This window comes from Hemitrygon akajei, chromosome 3, assembly GCF_048418815.1.
Source record: "Hemitrygon akajei chromosome 3, sHemAka1.3, whole genome shotgun sequence".
NCBI lineage: Eukaryota > Metazoa > Chordata > Chondrichthyes > Myliobatiformes > Dasyatidae > Hemitrygon > Hemitrygon akajei.
This window is the reverse complement of record NC_133126.1, coordinates 70,369,652-70,393,569: the sequence shown is the minus strand read 5'-3', so window position 1 is coordinate 70,393,569 and position 23,918 is coordinate 70,369,652. Positions and strand designations below refer to the sequence as shown.

Genomic DNA, 23,918 nt, shown 5'->3' with positions numbered 1-23,918 from the left:
GCATGACCGCAGATTGAGTTTTCACTATCAACTAAATTGTTGGATGGTAATAGTAGTAGCTTTTACTCACCTTTTGGACATTAGCAGTGACGCACATGTCTGCCTGGTCCCTGTGACTGAAGAAGATTGTGTGGAATTGTAGCCTCTCATCGCAAAATCCTTTGAAAAGAAAAAAAATGTAGCCCAGTATGTTGAAGCTTATTTTGAAATCCTACTTGGCAGCTAGGGAAATTAAATCAACTAATTAAGTAAACTTCAATGTAGAGAAAAAATGACAATTTCTGACATATATGACGCAAAGTATTGCCATTGAAGAAGCAACTAAATTGATTTGCCAGCCTCAGGAACATCTGGGGTACTGTCCTGAGGCTTGGATAATTGACCAACAGTCATAACCATCTTCCTCTGCATGTGATATAGCACCAAATATTGGAGTATTTTCCTAAAGATATGCATTGATACACCAATTCACATTAGTGTACATTTGTAAAGATATGCCTCAGAAATACAGGATTGTCATAAAAACACGTTGCTGTGGGCTGGAACTAAATTTGTCATCCTACCGGGTCTGGCTTATACTGTATATGGCTACTGTAGTGTTCTCGCACAGGTGTAAAAACTCTGAACTAAACACCAAGTATAAACTGGAGTCAATGAGGCGCGATCCCAGTAAGATTAACCGTTTACTGTTCACTCTTCCACATTAACATATGGTGAAAACTGTTGATAAAACAATACAAAATATATACAGTATTTGTTTCCTTCTTGGCACCACATTTACATCATAAATACTTGGAAAAATAAAACTACAACAAACTATATAACATTAAAGTACAACATACAGTTAGAATCTACCTATGCCATCAACTGGCTTTAAATACACTTCAACACAAACTATCCGCAACTCTTTAAATAACAAAGAACATAAACTTTATCAACCGTCATTACTTTTAACAGAATCAGCGTTAACATTTTTACTTCAACATATCGATTATCTTATGAACTTACAGCATTGCTTCTATGATGTTTCTAGTGCGTAGAAAGAAAACCTTTCTCGTGCTGATCCTGCACACACAAGCCTCCCCCCCCCCCCCCCCTTCCCGTTTCTCCAAACCGGTATTTTTCCACAGAACGCAGCGAAACCGGGCGTGACGTCATCTCATGCCGTGATATATCACAGACAACAAATTTACTTTCAACCTTAACTTTAACTAGAAAACGATTACAAATGAATTACTAAAGCGAAAATATAATAAACTAAACGAATGCCTTAAGGGCAACACAACTACCAATGTGGTTGATAGTTAAATGCTCTTTGAAATTGCAACTCGAAGAGTTACAATATCAAAGATATTTCTTTTGAAATCACCTTATTGATGACATGCACAAGCTGAAATATGTATAAACAAAATATGAATTAAAAACAAATCTGCCATTCATAGCCAAATATGGAACACAGGTTTCCCCTGCTATCCGAAGGTAGAGCATATTCCTATGAAACGGTTCGCAAGCTGGACTGTCGTAAAGTGAAGCGGCAATTACCATTTATTAATGTGGGCAAAATTAGTGAGCGTTCGCAGACCCAAAAAATAACCTACCAAATCATGCCAAATAACACATAAAACCTAAAATAATAGTAATATATAGTAAAAGCAGGAATGATCTGATAAATAGCCTATATAAAGTAGGAATACTTTTCTGCAATTATTGCAGCACTGTCCACTGTAAAGAAAATCTCAGGCAAGCGCTCTCGGCTGAAGCACTCTTTCCAGTAACCTTTAAGCTATGAAGCTGCCAAATCATACCAAATAACATAAAAATACACAGCCTATATAAAGTAGAAATAATGTATGTATAGTGTAGTTACACTTGCCGGAATCGGGAAGACAGCGAGCACACTGATGATGGTGTGTTAGGCTGAGTTGTCGGAAGTTGGGGTGGTGGGAAACTGGGGTGTCATCTTATCGTCGTCTGTTTCCAGCAGGGCAGGCAGATCACCTTCTATGTCTGCCTGCCTCGATGTCGAAGATCGAGGTTTGTCGTCTGCTGTGGCTGATGTGGAAGGCTTGAAAAACGGCAGTATGCTTGACTGCTTAGCCTCGTGCATTTTTCTATCATACAGTTCTTTGTAAGCACTCAAACCACCCTGCAAATATGCCCTAAACCTATGTACCCTTTCAAAGTTAAAGTCATATTTTTCTGCAGTCATTGCAGTGTTGTCAATGGCAGTGAAAATCTCAGGCAATTGCTTCACGTTCAGTTCCTGGACAACTTCACTTTCAGGCCGTTCGCTACTGCGTTTGGTTTCAATTGTTATCCTTTCCTCTTCATCAGTTCTTCATCTGTCGGTTCTTGGTCATGGGATGCCAAAACCTCTTCAACATCATCTTCGTCAACTTCCACAAACCCAGCCTCCTTAGCCAAACTCACTATGTCCTTACTTCGTTCACTACGATTGAAACACTTAATTATGTCTAGTTTTATGCTAAGTGTAACACCCGTACGCACTCTGTTAGGCTTTTCCGATACCTTAGAACTCATCTTGATAACAGATACACAAAATAAATTGACATAAAGCATAGATGCTCACAGGCACGTGTTTAAGCAATGCCGGCTAGAATGCAGTTCCGGGGGAGGAGCTTGGCGTGCACGCTGCCTTTTTTCATAACAGTGAATACACCTTCTATTAGCGAAAACAGGTAACTAATGTCAGTCTTCCGTAACAGCGAGGTGTCATAAAGAGAATGTTCGAAAAACGGGAGACACCTGTAACAACAAATCTTCAATCAGCTCTTTTTTTACCCTTTTTTTTACACTACTTATTTCGACCCCTACTATCAGATTCTTGAATGTTCCTCTTACATAATAGAATGGACTCTTAACCTCAGAATCTACCTCATTATTATCTTGCACTTTGTTGTTTGCTAGCACTATACTTTCTCTATAGCTTTTACACTTCATCCTGCATTGTTATTATTTTGCCTTGCTCTACCTCAGTGCATTATGTAATAATTTGACTATATGTCCAACGTGCAATACAGGCTTTTCACTCTACCTTGGCAGATGTGACAATAATAAGCTAATACCAATAATTTGTGAGTTATAGTAATTTTATGTCTTTGCACTATACTGTTGCTGAAAAATAACGAAGTTCATAGTGTCAGTGATAATAATTCTGATTCTGTTGGTTATGGGATCACTGAACCCTTGTCTGTTATAACTAGTTTATTCTGTTTAGCATTCTTGTAGTCCCATGTTGCAGCTTTTAGGTTGGCATCTTCCAAGCAGCTATGTCTAGTGCTATTTTTGATTCCTGTCCCTTATGCCCTTCTGCATTCCTCGTTAAATTTGGAATAATCACTAGGCCTAATTTTGTTAGAGAAGCGAGGAACATGCCAGGCCTTTAAGGCTGTATATTATGATGGATGTTCAGTGCTTGTTTAGATAACCAGTGGTTCCAATTTTACATGGGTGGAATGGTCAGCAGGTATAACATACCTTTACAGGAGATCAACTGAGAATGAATGACATTTCATTTAAAAAATATCTTTCCATCTAAATTGAAGGGAAAAAAAACCAAAATTTCAAAATGTAAAATTATTTCCTCTGTTACTGAATCTTGTTTAAGTATTTCAAAGTAGCAGCCTGTTTTAAAAGGAGATTTAGCTTCATAACTTTTTGAATAGAATTTGGTTCACAGGTAATTTATCAATACCACATTAGAGACAAGAAAAGTGGTTAAAAAAATTAAGGGATCCTTTGCTCTGCTAAAGTACTGGTTGTTTCTGCCCTGATCCAGTGTGTTCTTTGCAGATCTTGTGCACGGAATTCTGCTTTAAGATTGGCTATCAGTTCATTGATACAAACAAGGGTGTTTTAGTGTCCGTGTTCGTGTGTGTGTGTGTGTGTGTGTGTCTGTCTGTCTGTCTCTCTCTCTCTCTCTCCCCCTCTCCCCCTCAATCTCTCAATCTCTCCCTCTCTCTCAATCTCTCCCTCTCAATATCTTTGACCTTTGTGAATTTAGGCAATAGATTCAGCATAACAATGAAAGAGGTACATTTCAACCTTGGATGTGTGGCATTCGGCAACACGTTAGCAAGGTCATCACCTATTCTCATAAATCATACAGAAAAGCTAAACAGAAAAGGATCATTGTAACTTTAGGAAAACCAATTTTAGAAAAGCATCAGTTTTCATAAACTCAAGAAATTCTGCAGATGCTGGAAATCCAGAGCACATACAAAATGCTGGGGAATCTCAGCAGGTCTGGCAGCATCTGTGGAAATAAATAAAGTCAAAAGTTTTGAACTGAGACCATTTATCAAGATTGAAGCAGCACTTTGTGTGTGCTGTCACTTTTTAAATGGTTCTCAGGAAATGGAACTATGTGATTATAAACTTAGTTTCTCAGGCTCTTTAACTTTTTAATCAAGATTTATGACTTGATACATTATAAATACTCAGTCCTCCTTATTAAATCAAAGCTTGAGAGTTTTGATTTTTATACAGAAGTCAATGAAGTTGAAATTAAAAAAAACACGGTTCATTGATTACAACCGAAAAGTTTGAAATTTTCAGATGCAGTCAATATACATTCAAACAAATAGCAAAATAGACCTTGCAGAGGAGTAGAATATCACTGACTGTAAAATTTTGTGTTTGGTTATGCATTTTCTGTCAATTTTACCATATCTTTATTGCATTACTTTTCCAGGCATCTGTACACTAAAGATTTCTAATGTGTTGATTTTATTTATATTATCTTGGATTGACACATATCACACATTATTCTTAGATCTAATTTACATTGTCCGCAAAATAAATTCCTCACTGAATTTAAACTCTTTGAGATAGCGTTTTGGATGTATCAGAACATTATATTGTCTTTGACTCACCAGTATTTATTTTCTTTTTTGTAGTTGTTGGATATGCTGAAGTTCTATACTGGCTTTGAAATAAATGATCAGACTGGAAATGCTCTGACAGAGAATGAAATGACTACAATACATTATGATCGCATAACTTCTCTTCAGGTATGAAACAAAAGCTTTTTAGTGATGTCTTCATTTCCAGATGTGCCTAACTTCATGATAAGATGTTAACATCAATCTCTGCTTTTATATAGAGATTAAAGTACTTGACCGTGTGTCAGAATTTCAACTTTGGCAAGAAAAATACAATGGAATTATTTGTCATATTTTCATATGATAAAGAGGCAGGTCATTGATGCAGAGGGAACCACTAGCTCTATGTCAGCTCTTGAAGCACCCTCACTTATTACAACCAACCACTTTTCCCTGAAATCTGTTCTCCATTACATTCCATAAGACCTGTTCACCCTCACATACATGAGTTCCCTCAGTCTTCCAGCGCCCATCTCCACCAATGGGAATTTACAGTGGAAAGAAACCAGAAAACCCAAGTATTACCCATGTGGCCAGTGGTTCTCACTACACTGGTTTAAAGTGGAATGCCTTACTGAAACAGTAGAAACTGCTATACCAAAAGCTCATGAGGCCAGGAATGTGCAGCTACGAGAAATATTTATGTACAATACAGAAACAGATGTTAACCGTGTGTATTGTTGCAATGCAAAAGTTGCTGGAGAATTTGCAAGTGGGAAGAAATGGAGTGATATTTGGAAACTTGACTTTTTAAAGCAAGCAAGTTACATATGGACAGTGTGCAAATGCTTCATTACCCGCTACAGGTCTGTGTTTTGTGAGAGTGCAGATGAATGAGAGTGAAAACGATCGAAGCCAGAGGAGATCAAAGTTCTTATTGGCACTGTTTTGCTAGCTATTAAAATGAATACCTCTATATATAAAATTCAGTGTACACATGTTGTCACTGGGCAAGAATTGCATCACAAGTTTTTTGTGCACGCTGGTCATTACAAATTAGAAGGGACTTATTTGCACCTTGTCGTTCACCTGTACTGCACTTCTGTAGCTGTTTTACTTTATTCTGCATTCCGTTGTCTTACCTTGTTCTACCTCCATGTGCTGTGTAGTGACTTGATCTATATTAACAGTATGCAGGGCAAGCTTTTCATTGTATCTCAGTGCATTTGAAAACAATAAACCAATTCCAATTACACCTTAAAAACAATAGGCAAGATCTGAGCTCAGGATCAAATTAGTGTTTTGACAGCAACAATACCTCCTGCGCTACATACATGCTTAAAAACTTTTATTTTGTTTTATATTATATCTTGGGGATTTATATCTGTAGTTTGTATTCGATTTTCAGGAAGTTATTTTCTTAAATGCATTAAATAAATGAAAATCAATCAAAAAATAAATCAATGAAAATAAGTATTGTAGAAACTTACAATTTTTAGCTGGTTAATTCTGTTGCTTACAATATTACCAGCTAGTAATTAAATGTCTAACTAAGCTTAACCCTTCTGTCCTTCATCTTCTGCATATTCATGTGCCTATTTTAAGAGCCTCTTAAACAGCTCTATCATATTTTTCTCCACTACACATCTTGTTTCAATTTATCCCCTTTCACCATATATACATGATGTCTAGTATTAAATTGAAGTGATTGCTAAGTCTGAAGAGATTTACTCATTTACATTGCAGAGGGCAGCATTTGCTCATTTTCCAGAACTACATGATTTTGCCTTGTCTAATGTGGCAGCAGTTGATACTCGAGAATCTCTTGTGAAGCAATTTGGGTCACTTAGGTAGGTGATTTTTAAATTCTTGATTTGTTTGCAACTGCTTCTGCACAACTTTGAGTTCAAATGATATTGAATAGCATTTGAAATACAAAAACAGATTTAACTGTTGAATGGATGGGACCTATTTGGGTAAGGTCAAAATTGACATGGTGGTAAGCTGTTAATGTATTTATCTGGTTGATAATTCAGCAAACACATTTGGAGAGAACACAAAAGGACATGAAAATCCATGAAATGTTGAGTGTAGGAAGTGAACACCAGGTCAGGCCCACCAGGCTTCTTTCTAGACCATAATTTCCACTCTATCATAGTCAACAGAGCTTTTGAACATGTCTTGTCTTTTATCCAGTGCATCTATTCTCATCCCTTCTCCACATCGTCAGTTTCAGCACTCATCCAATCATCTTTAGTAATTTCTGACAGATCCAACAAGATTCCCCCATAATATACTTCTTCCCTCCTCATCCAACATTCCCTTTACAATTCCATGGGTAACTCTTCTATCTCCTCCAACCATTCCAGGTCTTGTGTGATTTTTCCATACAATTGCAAGAGATCCATATCTGTTCTTTGCATGTCCCTTCCCGTTATCCAGAGAACCAATATCCTCACAGTATGATTTGCTTGCACTTTGAACCCGGTGTAATGTATACTGTACAATACTCCATTATGTGATCTCCTATTCACAGAGCGTGCACATGCATTTGGTCTGCAGGAGCCTCCAGTTGCCAGTCACTTCCTCCATCCCACTCCCACTCTGATCGATCTGTCTGTAGTCCACTGCTTTGTTAGAACAAGGCACAAAGTAAGCTGGAAAAGCAGCATATTATCTGTCACCCATTTCCTGCTCTTTCCCCTCGCCACCTTCCCCGCTCTCTCTGAAAGCAAAGTTCCACGTTGTGATCTCTGCCCATTTCAGCTGATATTTCCAGGTCAACTAGTGTCAACTTCATTCTTTCTTGTATGTTTTATTCTTGTGCAAACATGGCTTGTGTGAAGATCTCTACATGGATATAAAATACATTATTCATGTTTCCCAATTACAGTCCCAACACACTCCACAGAGTGGCATCATACCTTTGTCTTTTGCCAACCCTGCCTGAGGAAGTGGATACATGTTATGAAAAGGATTTTCTCTTGGAGATGTTGGTCAGTATTTCAGTGATGAGAATATTAATCAACATGATATTGGAACATGATTTAAATGCAGCAAATTGTTCACTTAAAGTTGTTTCTTTTTAATAGGTGTCCCGACATGAACGACGAACATCTCAAATCCAACAATTAAATGAAATGCCCCTTTATCCCACAGAAAAAATTATTTGGGATGAAAATATTGTTCCAACAGAATATTACTCTGGTGAAGGTATGATGAATCATGCGCTTGTGGAGTTTTTTTATTTCTTATTCACTGCTGGGTTCCGTTTAGGTTGAAAATCCATGCCCTACAGGGAAAATATTACTCTCTGGGCTTCACACAAGCAAAGAACTTCATTGTACCCTGGTGTATATGACAAACTAATCTGATCTGATTTGACCATATGTTTTTGTTATGCCAGGCTGCCTTGCATTACCAAAGCTGAATTTACAGTTCTTGACTCTACATGACTATCTGCTGAGGAATTTTAATCTCTTCCGTTTGGAATCTACATATGAAATTAGGCAGGATGTAGAGGATGCAATTAGCAGACTTAAACCATGGTGGGTATTAATGTTCCTGTATTTAAATGCATTTTCCCTCCAAGTCAGTTTCTGACAGTTGTTGGATCTGCTGTAAACTATTAAGACTGGTTGAAAACGTTTTATTTGAATTCTTCAGATTGCTTTCCCTTTTAAGTGTGCTTGTATATCTGTTCAAGATGTCAAATTAATATTTGTAAAATAGCTAACTGTGTGTACAGAGGGAATGGTTCCCTCACTAATGGTTCCCACAGCTCACAGGTGTTACATTGCTCATCCCACACCACAGTGCAGGTAAATGTTCATGTTACTCTACCCTCTACAGTTCTGCAATAATTGGGGAGTTACCCAGACAAGTCTGAACCACAGTGGGTCAGAATCACATTGCTGCTTTGCATTAGTGTTAGATACACTGTTTAGTCCCCTCCATGGTAGGAGCAAAATCAATTCCTATTATTCACTGTGATAAATGGGATGTGTGGTCCTTTCCTCAGAAGCAATTGTAGAATCTAGTCGATTCTGCAGTGTGAGCGAGTTTTGCTGCCCAGTCTACTCCACAAGGGCTGGGAAATTGCACCTCTCAGTCTGTTCCATAGTTGATGAAGCTACATTGCTGACTTCACTTTACAATGGAAGGAAGTTACATTGTCCAGTATCTGCTGTGCAGCTGACGGCATTGAACTGCACAGAGTCAAAATAAGAGCACTTTCACTTTTGAGCTTAAGCAGAAGGTCTGCATTTTCTCCGTACTCACGAGCCTTGTGCAAAATTAATTTAATTAATATTTTACTAATTTGTCATTTTTTATCTGATAAATTCAGATTTTTTTTCCTACCACTGCTCTTCGCTTGAAGGCACCATGACATCTACCCTGTTATTTTTTTCACCTTTTCAAAATCTGCTTCCCGCTCTGTTCCTCAATGTCTCTGTTGAGGGAGGTGGGAGTCTACAGAAAGCTCCCAATAGAGTTGATTGCTGTCTTTTTCTAACTTTCACCCACACTGACTCGGTGGATGATCCCTCCAGAATGTCTTCTCTCCTGTAGCTATCCCTCATTAGTAATGCCACGCCCTCTCCTCTTTTACTTTCCTTCCTGTCCCCTTTGAAACATCTAAACCCCGGATCATCCAGCAGCCATTCCTGCCTTTGTAACAGCCACGTCTCTGAAATGGCCATAGTATCATAGTTCCATGTATTGATCCATGCTTAAAGTTCATCACCCTGATACATCTTGCATTAAAATAGACACATTCAGCCCATCCACCTGATTGCAGTTTTGCTCTATCGACTGCCTACCTTCCTGTGAGATAATGTTCTATGTTCTTCCAGTATTTATGGCCAATTTAAACTAGCAACTTCCATTGAGATGTACTATTTTTTCAAAAACATCTTGATGCCCCTCCTGGGAATACAATGTTGAAAAATGAGTTCAAATCTTTCACTTTTATTATTAAATTTTAATATATACTTTTACACAATTTAACATGTGGATCAGAATAACTTCTTTATCTTAATTTGGTGTCCACTGATGCAAAGCAATTTGTAATGTTAAACAAACAAGAGAAAGTCTGCAGATGCTGAAAATCCAAGCAACACGCACAGAATGCTGGAGGAACTCAGCAGGCCAGGCAACATCTAAGAGTCCTGATGAAGGGGCTCGGCCCGAAATATTGACTGTTTACTTTTTTCCATAGATGCTACCTGGCCTGCTGGGTTCTCCCAGCATTTTGTTGGAATTTTAAAACATCTAAAATACTCCATGAGAATGTTTCAGTCCGTGTCCTGAACTTAGTATCTGAATATGTTTATTAATATTGCAGGCAAGGAGAGTATGGAGGTGTTGTCTTTGGTGGCTGGGCTCGAATGGCACAACCTATCGTCACATTCTCCATTGTAGAAGTGTCAAAACCCAATATCGGTGAGAACTGGCCAGCCAGAGTCCGGGCAGATGTAACCATCAACTTGAATGTTCGATATGAAATCAAAGGGGAATGGGAAGGTAATTCCAAGGATTTATTTTCCAGCAGATATATGGAATATTGTTTCCTGTTTTGCAGGGGATATGTACAAGTATTCCCAGATTAAAATGGGATAGAAATCATGAATCAGAAGGCAATTCCAGACATTTTTTTTATAAACAGTAAATTACTCAGAGGAAGTCAAGAGATGAATGAATCTGAATTTTGGTTTTGCTGAATGGAGCAAAGACTAATTACTGATGTGTTTATTGATAAATTTCTGAATTGTTTTTGGGTTAACACATATTAATAAAACATTATATGGTAAACAGTAAATCTTTAGGCAGATGCAGTGACTGTGTTTGAGCACCATGTGATATATGTGTTTTCTTTATTTCTGGATTTATGTGTTGTATTTTTCAATCTGCAGCCCTTCGCAAGCATGATGTCTGTTTCCTTATAACTGTCCGCCCAGTCTTGGCTTATGGCACAAAATTTGACCGAAAACAACCATTTGTCGAGCAAACTGGACTCGTGTATGTGCGTGGTTGTGAAATTCAAGGCATGCTAGATGAGAAAGGGCGGGTCATTGAAGAAGGTACAGTTTTGTGCTTTTGTTTGCAGAACAGCATGGGATATTTTTTAAATGAGCATTTCCAGCATGTATCTGGTATAGCATGTTTATTACTGTTTTATTTTAGTTGGCAGTGAGGGATCCCAGTTCTTGGAAGCGAGGGATCCCAGTTCAAACCTCAGTCTAGGACTGTAGCGGAGAATTTATTTTAATAGTTCGGTTCCAAGGGAATGCTACTGTATGGAGGTGCTGTCTTTTGATTAGATTCTATTTCAAGGCTTCAATCACATTTCCGATATGACTGAATGATCACCATTTTTGTTGAAATTTTCTCACAAAAGTGGCGACTGTGCCTACCTTAATAATAAGAGCAGAGTGGCTATACTGTAAAAGCACAATATTCGTGTAAAGTGCATTAAGATGTAAAATTTGTGGATGTGAAATTTGATACTGAATTAGTTGTTATCCACTTGAATGGACAATTTTTCATGCCTCAAATATATTTTTATGTTTCCAATGTAACTTGGATTATTACGTTTTTGTCACAGGTCCTGAACCTAAACCAAAGCTGAAGGGAGATTCCCGAACCTACAGAGTATGGCTGGATCCCAACCAATATCAGCAGGATATGACTTTTTCAGTTCAGAATGGGGCAGAAGATGTTTATGAAACCTTCAACATTATCATGAGAAGAAAACCTAAAGAAAATAACTTTAAGGTGAGTTTAGTTGAATCTGTCAAAATCTAGTATTCTATAGCACAGACGAAGACCTTTAGAACAATTAAGCAAATTAGGAAATTATATCATCATGATGGTTTCTGCTTCCAAGGTTATGTGAAAGAAAATATGTAAAAACTCACACTCTTTCTAAGCAGGAAGAATATTACAGAAGGAAATTCTGAGAATTAGAATTCATTTTTACCACTTGACATTGAATTCAGTTTAAAAAATCTGGACAGAGAACACTACAATCATTTAAGCCATCATTGTCTTCAAAACTTGGCTAATTTACACATTTTATAGAGAACACACCGTTGCAAGAAAAAGTTTGTAAACCTTTGCAATTACCTGGTTTTCTGCATTAATTACATAAAATGTGGTCTGATCTTCATCTAAGTCACAATAATGGACAAACACAGTCTGCCTAAACTAATAACACACGAACAATTGTACTTCTCGTCAATACTGAGTACGCCATATAAACAATCACAGTCTAGGTTCGAAAAAAGTATATGAACCTCTGGAGTAATGCCTTCTACAAAAGCTATTTGAAGTCAGATGTTCAATGAGTTGAGATTGGAGGTGTGGGTTGTAGAGGTGCCCTGCTCTTGAAAAGAGACACACAAAGTCAGGTTACTGACAGAAACTGCGCTTCTCAAAGATCTATCTCAATGTGCACCATGCCTTGATCAAAACAACTTTCAGAGGATCTTAGAAGAAGAACTGTAGAGATGCATGAAGTAGTAAAAGGCTACAAAAGCATTTTTAAAGACCTGAGCATTCGTCAGTCCACAGTATGTGAAATTGTCTCCAAATGGAGTGGGCATCCTGCAAAGATCATACTAAGAGCATAACGTGTGATGCTGAAGGAGGTGAAAAGTAACCCAGTTACAGCAGAAGACCTATAGGAATCTTTAGAACTTGATAAAGTCTCTGTTCATGTGTCCACTATATGAAAAGCACTCAACAAGAATGGTGTTCATGGAAGGACACCGTGGAGAAAACCACTGCTCTCCAAAAAAAAATGCTGCATTTCTCAAATTTGTAAAGATCAACTGGATGTTTCACAACACTTCTGGGACAATATTCTGTGGACAGATGAGACTAAAGTTGAACTTTTTGGCAGAAATGCACACTGTGTTTGGAGGGAAAAGGACACTGCACACCAACACCAAAATCTCGTAACCTAGAAGCATGGTGGAAAGAGCGAGATGGTTTGGGACTGCTTTGCTGCCTCAGGGTCTGAGCAGCTTAAGGAAACAATGAATTCAAAATTGTATCAAGACATTTTGTAGGAGAATGTCAGGGTAGCTGTCTGTCACCTGAAACTTAATAGAAGTTGGATGATGTAACAAGACAATGATTAGAAACACAGGAATAAATCAACAACGGAATGGTTTAAAAAGAAAAAAAATTCATGTTTTGAAATGGCCAAGTCAGAGTCTAGATCTTAACCTAATTGAGATTCTGTGGCATGACCTGAAGAGGGCTGTTCATGCAAGGTACCCCAGAAATACTGATGAACTGAAACAGTTTTGTATGGAGGAATGGTCTAAAATTCCTCCAAGCAGATGTGCAGGACTGATCAATAGTTACCAAAAACGTTTGATTGAAGTTATTGCTGTACAAGGGGGTCACACTGGTTACTGAAAGCAAAGGTTCACATTTTTTCCAACAAATACATGTAATAATGGATAAATTTTCACAATAAATAAATGAACAAGTATTGCAAACACACAGAAATCTGCAGATACTGGAAATTCAAGCAACACACACAAAATGGTGGTGGAACTCAGCAGGCCAGGCAGCATCTATAGGAAGAAGCACTGTCGATGTTTTGGGCCGAGACCCTTCGTCAGGACTCATCCCGAAATGTCGACAGTGCTTCTTCCTATAGATGCTGCCATGCCTGCAGAGTTCCACCAGCATTTTGTGAATGAACAAGTATAATGTTTTCTGTGTTTTTTATTTAATTGGGTTTTCTTCATCTAGTTTTGGGACTTTTATGAAGATCTGATCACACTTTAGGTAATATTTATGCAGAAATAGAGAAAATTCTACAGGGTTCACATACTTTCTAGCACCACTGTACATTCCTGTGATTGTTTTTCTCATATGTGACTTCAGTGTAGAATCCGTATGTATGTTTCTCAAATGGCAAGTGAGCCATTTAATTATATATTGCCAGTGGTTCAAGAGAATTCTGCAAGAAAGGGTGTGTTCTTTGCAATTACCAGATGGGGGATGATGAACTTTGTCTTGCTTAAATGTTGTTCAACTTCCTGCTTGAAAATGAAACAAAAAATGACTATCTTGGAGCATCACATGTTTGTCAACATGAGAGATCTAAGCATTTCTCAATCACTTGGTCTCTAACTTCTCTTTTGCCACTGAAGTTCGTTGGTACTTTATCACATGTTGATGACTACTTTTCAGAATACTGCTTAATTTCTGAACTTGCATCATAGAGAGCAGTTGGCACCAGTTAAGACCTATTTCACTGGAGTGGTAGCAATTTTTCAAAACTGGTAACCATGCTTCCCATCACCCAGAAAGAAGAATGTAACCCTCTACACTCAGAGCAGGAGGGATCAACAAGAAATTGAGGTTCAGAATAAAAGGGCAGAAGACAACTCAACTGAAGTCACAAAGCTTTTGTCATTTAAAGCTTCTTCATTTCAAAAATCACTTGTGGTTTCCAGAGTAAATTAATGTAATCGTTGTTAGCAAGGTATAACTTTGGTTCATTGAATATAAAATTTAAAAATGACATGTATTCCTTCAGAACAAAACATAGATTTTTGTGTTTTATTTAGTTAACTTATTTAAGACGGAACAAACTATCATTTTCATAATATTTAATGGTGAGTTTATGTATTGTGTCCTTGTAGACCCCCAATACCCAGCTCAAGCCACATAACTGTCCCACAGTCTAGACCTTGGCCTTGGCTGTATTCTATTCTGCTGGCTCTAGCTGGACATTGTATTTGCAGTCAAGATCCCTTGCTCCTATGTCTGCCTAATAAGTAAGCCAGATATCAGATGGTCAGGATTTCTAAATAATTGGATGCTAGAATATCTGAGTTTTACTTTGTATGTCTTTATACCTCCATTTGGGCAACATTTCTGCAGCTACCTATCTAATTATGCACCCCGTTTGAATTTCAGTCCTCAGTCTCCTTAAAACACACAATTCCTGGTATTTGCAGTTTTTGACTTTGTCTTCTTGAATTCGAGCACTTAAATATAGACAAATGATGATAGATAATTGGATTAGCAGATCTGGCTAAACCACATAAAGTGCTTTTTGGGATCCAGCATCTTTAGGACTGCAAAATCTCTGTTTTTCATCTTGCAAGTTATCTCATTCCATCACATTGTTCTCTCTCCTGCATCTCCAGTTTCAGTATTAACTATGAAGAACTCATGGGTACATCATTGCACCTAAGGACTCTCAGCAACTGCCTTTGCTGTTTTCCAAGCCAGTTAGGCAAAATTTTGTAAGGTTTATCTCTGCCCTTGCTCTGAACTTGCATCTTTCCCAACGTATCTCATCAAGCTCATGTTGACCACAAGGCTTGTGACCTACTGTGGAACTGAATCAGACTGATCCTGACATTTGTGTTGTACTTAAATGTGAAATGAGTTTCAAGTCATTTATCCATGTTGTCATTTGGACTGCCCGCTTCTGAATATGCCTCGGTTCATCCACTTCTTTTGTCCTTCATATCGTCATTGCTTATAGATTTGACTTCCACTGCAATTTGGCTGACCTCCATTGGCATCCAACTAAGTAGTAGTAGTAGTCTTGTCCTTATTTCCAGTTCCCTCATGGTATTGCATCTCCTTTGAGCCCAACAACTTTTCAAAATGTCTGCTCCCATCCTTGATTTTAATCACTTAAGTAAATGCCTGGATGTCGAAATTAACGTTGCAGCGTGTGCTTTTCGTCATGATTAGTTGATTAGATATTTGCATAAATGGGCTGGTGTACAGGTTTACCTAATTAAGTGTCTACTGAGTGTATATTACAAACAGCAGAAGTCCCTGCAGAACACTATGAGTCACACATCTCCAGTCAGAATAAATACCATTGACCACTCCACCCTGTCTTTTACAGGAAGTCAACTCTGAATTCAAACGGTCAATTCACTATGGATCCCTTGCACTTTAATTTTCTAGATGAGCCTCCCATAAGGGACTTAGCAAATGCTTTACAAAATTCTTTGTAGACAACATTCATAGCTCCACCTTCATCTTTTACCTACGCCATCTTTTCAAAAATTTCAATCAAGTTGTTAGGTTGCGTTCACGAAAACAATGAAATGGCGCACTGCTGTCTGACAGCGTTTTCAGATTTCTCCAGTTACCCCATCCACACTGATCTGCCCAAGCAGTGTTTTCAAAAATACGCACTTTGGAGAGCGTTTCTGAAAAGCTCTGGTTTTGGGGGACAAAAACACCGTTTTAGTGTGGATGGAGGGAAAAACGAAGAGAAAAAGCTTTGGTTACGGATTTATCCGGTGTAGTGTGGACGTAGCCTAAGTTGTTTAGACACAGGAGGAGTTCATTCAGTCTGTTGGGTATTCTAATCTTGCTTGGTGCCTTTGACCAAATGTCATCTACTTTGTCCCTTGTAGCTCCCAATGTGCCACTCACCATCTGCTTATTATTCCTATAATTATGGATGATTTTTCGGCTCCATTTTACGTTAACTTCCATTCTATTCTCATATTCTCTGCCTGTTCACTTTCCCTGTAAACTAACTACATTTAGCCTGGTTTTTCTTGAAGATTTCACCTGATCATATTCACGGTTTCCGTTGTCATCAAAGGAGTTACGACTTTTGTTCCATTTTCTCTCATAAATAATTAGACCCCAAAACTTGTAAAATTTAAAGAAAAACTCAGTGTTTATTATAGTAATAATATTCTCTGGAATTACCACATTATTTATGGATGTCGTAAGTATAACGCTATGCTTTCCCGCTTATTCATGTTAAATCAGTGGTTAGGTCTTAACTTTAAGCAAGTATTTCCTTTGTATTTCATGTGGTTGCTTTTGATTGGAGTGACTTTGTAAAAAAATTATTTAATTTCCAGGCAGTGCTTGAGACTATCCGGCACCTAATGAACACAGAGTGTGTCGTTCCTGACTGGCTTCATGACATTATCCTTGGATATGGAGATCCAGGAAGTGCTCATTATTCTAAAATGCCAAATCAGATTGCCTCGCTGGACTTTAATGACACCTTCTTCTCAATGGATCACCTGAAAGCTAGTTTTCCTGGGTGTACAATTAAATCAACAGTAGAAGGCTGTGCTTTGCAGAAACCTCCTTTCAGGTAAAAGAATAGTTTAATATGTTTTGAAAAGAGAAATCTTTGCATAAGTACAGAGTTCTTTCGCAAATATAAATACTAAAATCTCCAGAGTTTTCTCTAATTATCAGAATTTTGTTGTGGTCTTGCCATATCAGCTTGCAGGAGTTATGCATCTTTAAAGCATAATGCAGAATAATTATCCAGTAAGTGAAATATGTTATAATCTTTTAAGGAAAAATATGAATATTTTTCTCCTCTGAAACTTCAGGATCACATTCTCAGTGCACACTGGTAAAGGGAAAAAACGAAAAGGAGAGGGTGAGGGTGACGAAACAGAAGAGAATCAGACACTTACTGTTGAACCTCATGTAATTCCAAATAGAGGACCTTATCCCTACAATCAACCCAAGAGGTAAAGGCCATGTAATTTCCAGTCTTTTAGCTAATTTAGCTAATTTGATAGCTTAATTGAGCTCTTTTTATTACTAAACTTACTGCTAGACTTGTTCATTAATTCTCGTTTGCATTTACATAAATGGGTGCCATTACCTTGTGTCAGCTCCTCATTTCCCTGTCTCTGTTCTTTATCTCCATGCCCGTACCTTTGTCTATTTTCCCCCTAAATACCTGCTCAGTTTGATCTTTTAAAGCTTTGTTGTTGTGCTGATCCAACTCTTCTGCCCTAAATAAGTTGTATCAACTCCAAATATGAAAATACTGTTTGTAAATTTTCCCCTTTTATTATAATGAATCTGAAAATGTCATCAGTGGGTGGGGGAGTCATTTCCTTTCAAAATTTTGCACAATTTTCAACATCCAAATTGTTTCATCTTTTTCTCTTCTCTCCAGAAAGAAAAATTTAAATCTTCTCAATCTATCTTGAGAAGGTAGCTTTGTACCTTTGATCATGGTTCCACTAACTTCAGGATAACCGAGTGCTGAAAGCTACACATAATGGCCTAATTTCCTCCTTTGTATTCTTGAGTGTTGGCATTGCTGGCAAAACCAACATGTCTTTCTCTAATTTCTCTTAAATATGTGTTGTTGAGCTGTAGCCTTAAGTCACTGCAATGCATGTGTTGATTATGGATCGAGAGTAAAAAGTTTTTAACACAGTGATGAAGAAATTCCTGTACATTTCTATACAAGACAGGTGAGTGAAGTCTCTTTGGCAGAGTTCACTTTAGCTTTTGTCTTAGTTCGTGCAGCCACACCTGAAGCTACAGTCCATAGGAGCATAGAAAATAATCATTGAACTTGCTGGATGAGATTCCAGTGTAACATTTAGCTTTACACTGCTTATTGAGGTTTGGTGAGTATTTTACCTGTTGTCATCCAGGGAAGTGGGAAGTGTTCTGGGATCCTCCTGATTTGTGCCTTGTAGATAGTGGAAAGTCTTAAAAGTTGGGAGAAACTCGACAGAATGTTTTATCTCTGAGTGATTATTTTGTGTTAAGTCCTATAAACTTACTGATTTTTTGGTGATCCCAGATGGGGGAATGGGGAGCTGAACAGACTTGTCAGAAGGACATGATCAGTTGCCTGATTATTGAAGCATAACATTTGCTTGCCACTTCATAGCAAAAATCTAAATATTGTCCAGGAATTGATGCCTGTGGACAAGATGCGTCTTGCCTGGAGAGTTGCATTAAGAGCTGAACACTGCATCCATGTTTATGATAAAGGGAAGTTCAAATGAGAGTCATTGATGAAACAACTGAAGGTTGTTGGACCAATGACATATCCTTGAACTCCTGCACAATTATCCTCTAATAATCTTCTTTACCGCTTTTTGTAACTGCATTTGTGGTTATCTTTCCCTCTCACGTCCACTGGCTTTAATTTTGCAAGGGTTCCCTGATTTGATTCCCTTGCAATATTAAAGTCAGTGGACATGAAAGGGAAGGATGCATGCTGTTTTAATACTCAGGTCATTCATGTGCTTCACCATGGAAGTCATCTGTTTGTTTGTGCTTAGATCTAGGCTGTAATGAAGTTTGGAACCAAATACTCCTGGGGGGTAGTCCAAACTGGTTAATGATAACTTAGTGCTATCTGAAAACAGTTATCAATAGCTTCAGTCAATACTTTGATTGATGTTGAGGGTAGCTGGTGCGACAATGACTGGCCAGTTATCCTGCATTTGCTCGTATTTAACATAGAAAACTACGCAACACTGTGCCACAGATGCTAGTGATGGAGCCATTGTAACAGAATTATTGGCACTTCATCACTGTAGCCAGCACCAAATCAAGGTTTATGGCCTTTGCTGTTTCTAGTATTCTCCTCAATTTCATAAACTTCTACAGCACAGAAACAGGCCTTTTGGCCCACCACATCCATGCTGACCTATGGCTAGGATCTATGCTAATCTTATTGCCTGCATTAGGATAATAAACTTCATCTTATGACCTGGAATAAATCAAATTGAAGACAGACTTCAGGAGGAAGCCAAGATGAATTACTCATTTAGTTCTATTATCATAAAGTAGTTACAATCCTTTCATCTTTCTCTTATGCATTTATATTCTAAGCATCACTTTCACAAATATGGATGTTTATTAACCTATTGCCTCTGAGTTAATTAAGGGCAACATTGAACTTTAGAATCTATTGAAGGTGGAATCACATGCCCCTATTGATAGAATGACGCTTTTGCTATTCATCATTTATGTAGCCTGGTGTTGTAGTTATTCATATCTTGACTAATTATTTTAGTGGCACTTCTCAGTACTCCCTACAAGGTGCCCAGCACTGCTTATTGAACCCGATTGGCATCCATGAAGATGGTAACTTTATTCCATCAGGCTATTGATTGTGATAGAATCTGACTGCTGTGCTGATCAACGTCTAGTTTAAGCTGCTAGAATTTTAGCTTACATAAATTTATTCCCACACAACACATGGTGTTTTCAGCATAACAATGCTGTTCCATTTCCATAGAACTCTGCAGTGGTTTTGTCTACCTCTGTTACACTGGCAGATAGATCGGTAAATGCCAACTTGGCAAGGAAAACTAGGGGTGGGTTTTTCTGTTGTATGGATTCACTCACTAACTGACAACTGTATCCTCGGGGTACTTGACTGGAGGTATTAGCAGTGGAACAGCCGAAGCACTTTTAAAATAGACTGTTACAACTCCCACCAAAATATTTATTTCTTGTCTATTGTTTTTAAAGTAAATCCCTGAATCACAGTTACCTTTCCTAACATTTTCTAACTAAATGTTCATCAACATACCAAACTAAATATTTTTTACTGTTCTGATTTTTAAAAAATCAGCATTTCCCAGTAATGTTCTACTTCATTTTCTTCTATTTCAAATTGGTTGTTTAATATTACAAATGTTATATTTTGAAGCAAGCAAGAAAGTGTGAAGACTTCATCTCATGGATAAGGAATCTGTTTCTGTATTTTCTTCTGTGTTTAGGACATTAGATTGTTTCCAAATGGCTTGGCAATGTCAGAGAATGGTGGTGGCTATTTTCCCTTTCATAGAAATGTTAGCACTTGCAACCATCTAAGTGAATATATTTGATTAGTTATTTTACCCTGCGGAATGTTTTCTTCAAGTTAGTTCCTTCCTGTTTTTTTTTAAATATCTTGTTAATTGTTCCTTTGAAAATCATTGACTGCTCATGACCGTTCGCACTATTGTCTTGTAAATTATTGGATACTATTGGGTTATCTGTTATGGTTTGGCTTTTATGGTATTGTATTGTCTTGTATTTTATGCTTGGCATCAAACCATAATCAATTCTGATATGTTTCACATACTGGCAATTAAGTAATTGTGATTCTGAAATTGTGGAATGTAATACATTTTTAACAAATCAATGTGTTTGAAGAATGGAAAAGTTAGAAAACCGGTGAATAAATACCACGTTAGCCCTCCAGGAGCAGGGTCACATCCCTGTTTAAGGTCAGCTACTACTTAGGACAAATGGAATTCACCTTATCAGCACTCAACTGTATTAAAAAGTCTAAGCTATCAGTGGGTGGAAGGAAGCATTTTGGACAGTTGAGTTTAAAAATAGGGTTTGTTAGCAACAGTGAGAGTATTAGAACATCAACTCAGAAACATGATAGCGAAAGAACGGCTGTGGAAGGCAGATATGACTATATCTTATGAAGAGATGTGGGAGATCCGGAAATGGAGATATTGGACACTGAGGGTGCTGTGACCCCTGAACACAGGACAAGCAAACTAGTAAATCCAACTGATATTTTTTCTTGTGATTTCAATGTGTATGTTGTTTATAAGCACATTTTTATCTACATTCCATCTTTTAATTTCAGAAACACAATTCAATTTACACCTACACAGATAGAAGCAATTCGAGCTGGCATGCAACCAGGCCTTACAATGGTATCATTTTGCTCTTCCTTATTCAAACTTTTCTAATTTTAACCAATTCTGTGGGCAAAGTTAATTCTGCTGCTTGTTGTACGTTTCAGGTTGTAGGACCCCCGGGTACAGGAAAAACTGATGTGGCCGTGCAGATAATTTCTAATCTGTATCATAACTTTCCAGAGCAAAGGACTCTCATTGTGACCCATTCCAACCAGGTACCTTCACAATAAGTGCAATTTATGTATTTATTCAAATCACATGCTGTCAAGCTTGAGAAAATTTAATGAAGGTACATGCCTCAATAAAGCTGTTATTTGTTAATTATAAGTTGTTCATGTATTGTCCCGACAAAGTAAATAATACTTTAAGAGAATATTTTACTTCTGACTTAAAATTCTGTAACCTGTTTTGATTTATTCAAATGAAAACTTCATTTATTTTGCTAGGATGCTGATGGTGGATGTGCTTGAACCTAAATAATATTTCCTTTTCCATCTTGACTATCCATTGTCAGTTCCTTGCATCCTTAGTCAGGCATATGAAAGTAAATGCATTACAGTCTACCCAAAAACATGCTTAGATTTTCACAAGTGGTTCTAAGTGGCATAAGTCAGATTTTGCTTTTTCTGTACCCCAACATGATAGCCATGCATATAGTTTCTGAATTTGGAAGTTTATCACATAAGGTTATTCCCAAGGAAGCAAGTTTCGGTTCTATTTTCCACAACCTTAATGACCAACACTGAAAAAGCTTCTCCTCACAATTAAACTAGATTCAAAAATAGATTGCAAGCAATCTAGCAGTGTTTGAGACAGTTTGCATGCATTCCTATTGTTTTAAAGCCTGTGATTTCAGTGTTTAGATGACTATTTTAAATGTGTGATTTTAATGAGTATAGTTTAAAATCCTGAAAAGTACCTTTGATTAACTGGTAAATGAAAAAGAATAGGATACACTGGTTTGCTTTATACTTATGCAATTCTATTATAAATAGAATATGTTTTTCTTTTTCATGTCAAGATTAAGTAAGTTATGAGGTAGAAGTACCTGTTTGTAACCTTTATTGAAGTGAAGTTTGTTGGGTCAATCCACTTCTTTCCTAAGATAGCAAAATTTAATGTTTTCTAATTAATTTGGATTTCTTCCTCCCAGTACTGTTGACGCCTGACTTCCCTTCTTATTTTAAAAAAAGTTTCAATTTTTTTTTGTCAAAATGATTATCTGTCAGACAGTATATTGAAAATTATTGGTATTCTGGGATTGAATTGATCAGAGGCCAGTTTAAAATCCTTATGCTGCAGTGAGGTAAAACCAAGTGCAATAGCATTGATTCAAGATATTTATGAATTACCAAGGTAGTGCTGTTAACTTAAAAAAAAATGCAAATGAAATAATTAAACCAACAAGTGAAATGTTTTCTTAAAGGATAACCTTGGCCTTCTCACCCTTTGCCCTGGGATCCCTGTCAAAATTAGTGGGGCCTGAGATAAAGTATCAGGTCAGATCTGGCATAGGATGCTAGATCGTGCCTGGTTGTCTCATCAAGGCTTGACTCCAGCAGAGTGATCTGACTTGCTCTGTTGATGGGGTAACTCCTGAACTTGTGTTCTTACAGAGGCTATGCATAATCGTGCAGCTTACCATTCTGCTCAGATGGCGATGCGCGTGGTTGCAGCAGCCACTCTGGGACCAACCAGTGGTGTAATTGTTCGTCTTTTATGTCTTTCTTATGGTCACAAGGCACTGCTGGATACTAAGAACATTGAGTATTGAGTGTCTACCCCGCTAGTGATAGTGGGCTTGATAGTGAGGGAGCTGGAGTTGTTTCGGACTGTGATGCTGCTTACTCTGGGAAGGTGTTGGAGTCGATGCGTGGTCTAACAAATGGTGTGAGTGATAGTCTTGGATGTTTTTCTTGTGACTGCAAGACCCCGTTGGACATTGGTAATTTAGAATGCTGCAAGTCTGGTTGATTAGTGAGACTGACAGCAGGGGAGCTGTGTTGCTTCAGTAATAGCACCTTAGAAAGTTGTCTGTTGCAACGCCCAGAGGAGAGACAGCGAAAGAGGAGTGGAAGAGAATAGAGGCGTGGCAGGCACTCTGGAGTCCTTACTAGGTTGGGGTCTGGCCCCTTCTGTTGGTACTGCCCTTCATTGTTCCCTTGGTTGAAGACAAACTGGTTTGCAGTTGTCTGCGGCTGCACTAGTGCGTGATGATCAGCCTGCTGCAGGCTTCTTCGTGTGGACAACATCTATGCACCATCAGTCTACAGGACATGACACTCGGACTTCGGCCATATTGGTTTTTTTTGTGTGACCGTATGTGCACTCCTATCTTATATGTGCTATGTGTGGCTTGTGCTGTGAACGACAATTGTTACTGTGTTTTGCATCCTGGCCCCTGAAGTGTGCTGTTTTATTTGGCTGTATTCATGGGTATTCATGTATGATTGAATGATAATTAAACTTGAAATTGAACTTATTTCAGTCTTAACGGCAAAATTCTAGTGTCTGATCAGAACCATTGGCTGAAGTCAGTACAATCTGGCCCAATCTCTCGATACTCTATTGCATCAAAATATTTAAGAATTGTCTTGTCCTTAGAAAGTGTACTGAG

The 23,918-nt window shown here is 37.8% G+C and overlaps 1 protein-coding gene and 1 long non-coding RNA gene across 3 annotated transcripts in view; one reads left to right on the top strand and one right to left on the bottom strand.

Annotated features, from left to right (window-relative positions):
• LOC140725095 (uncharacterized) overlaps positions 1-23,918 on the bottom strand; it is a 128,743-nt gene that overhangs the window by 1,977 nt on the left and 102,848 nt on the right. Inside the window, exon 2 of the long non-coding RNA XR_012098262.1 lies at positions 71-159. This is a non-coding gene — a long non-coding RNA (uncharacterized lncRNA). The remainder of the gene's footprint in view (positions 1-70; positions 160-23,918) is intronic.
• The window catches only part of aqr (aquarius intron-binding spliceosomal factor), a 76,761-nt gene that overhangs the window by 26,720 nt on the left and 26,123 nt on the right, over positions 1-23,918 (top strand). For both annotated transcript variants that reach the window (XM_073040095.1, XM_073040094.1), the window contains exons 13-24: positions 4,920-5,033; positions 6,591-6,694; positions 7,738-7,840; positions 7,937-8,057; positions 8,251-8,392; positions 10,192-10,370; positions 10,760-10,927; positions 11,452-11,621; positions 16,727-16,968; positions 17,216-17,359; positions 21,247-21,316; positions 21,406-21,516. In XM_073040095.1, the coding sequence (XP_072896196.1) occupies positions 4,920-5,033; positions 6,591-6,694; positions 7,738-7,840; positions 7,937-8,057; positions 8,251-8,392; positions 10,192-10,370; positions 10,760-10,927; positions 11,452-11,621; positions 16,727-16,968; positions 17,216-17,359; positions 21,247-21,316; positions 21,406-21,516 (1,668 nt within the window). The remainder of the gene's footprint in view (positions 1-4,919; positions 5,034-6,590; positions 6,695-7,737; positions 7,841-7,936; positions 8,058-8,250; positions 8,393-10,191; positions 10,371-10,759; positions 10,928-11,451; positions 11,622-16,726; positions 16,969-17,215; positions 17,360-21,246; positions 21,317-21,405; positions 21,517-23,918) is intronic.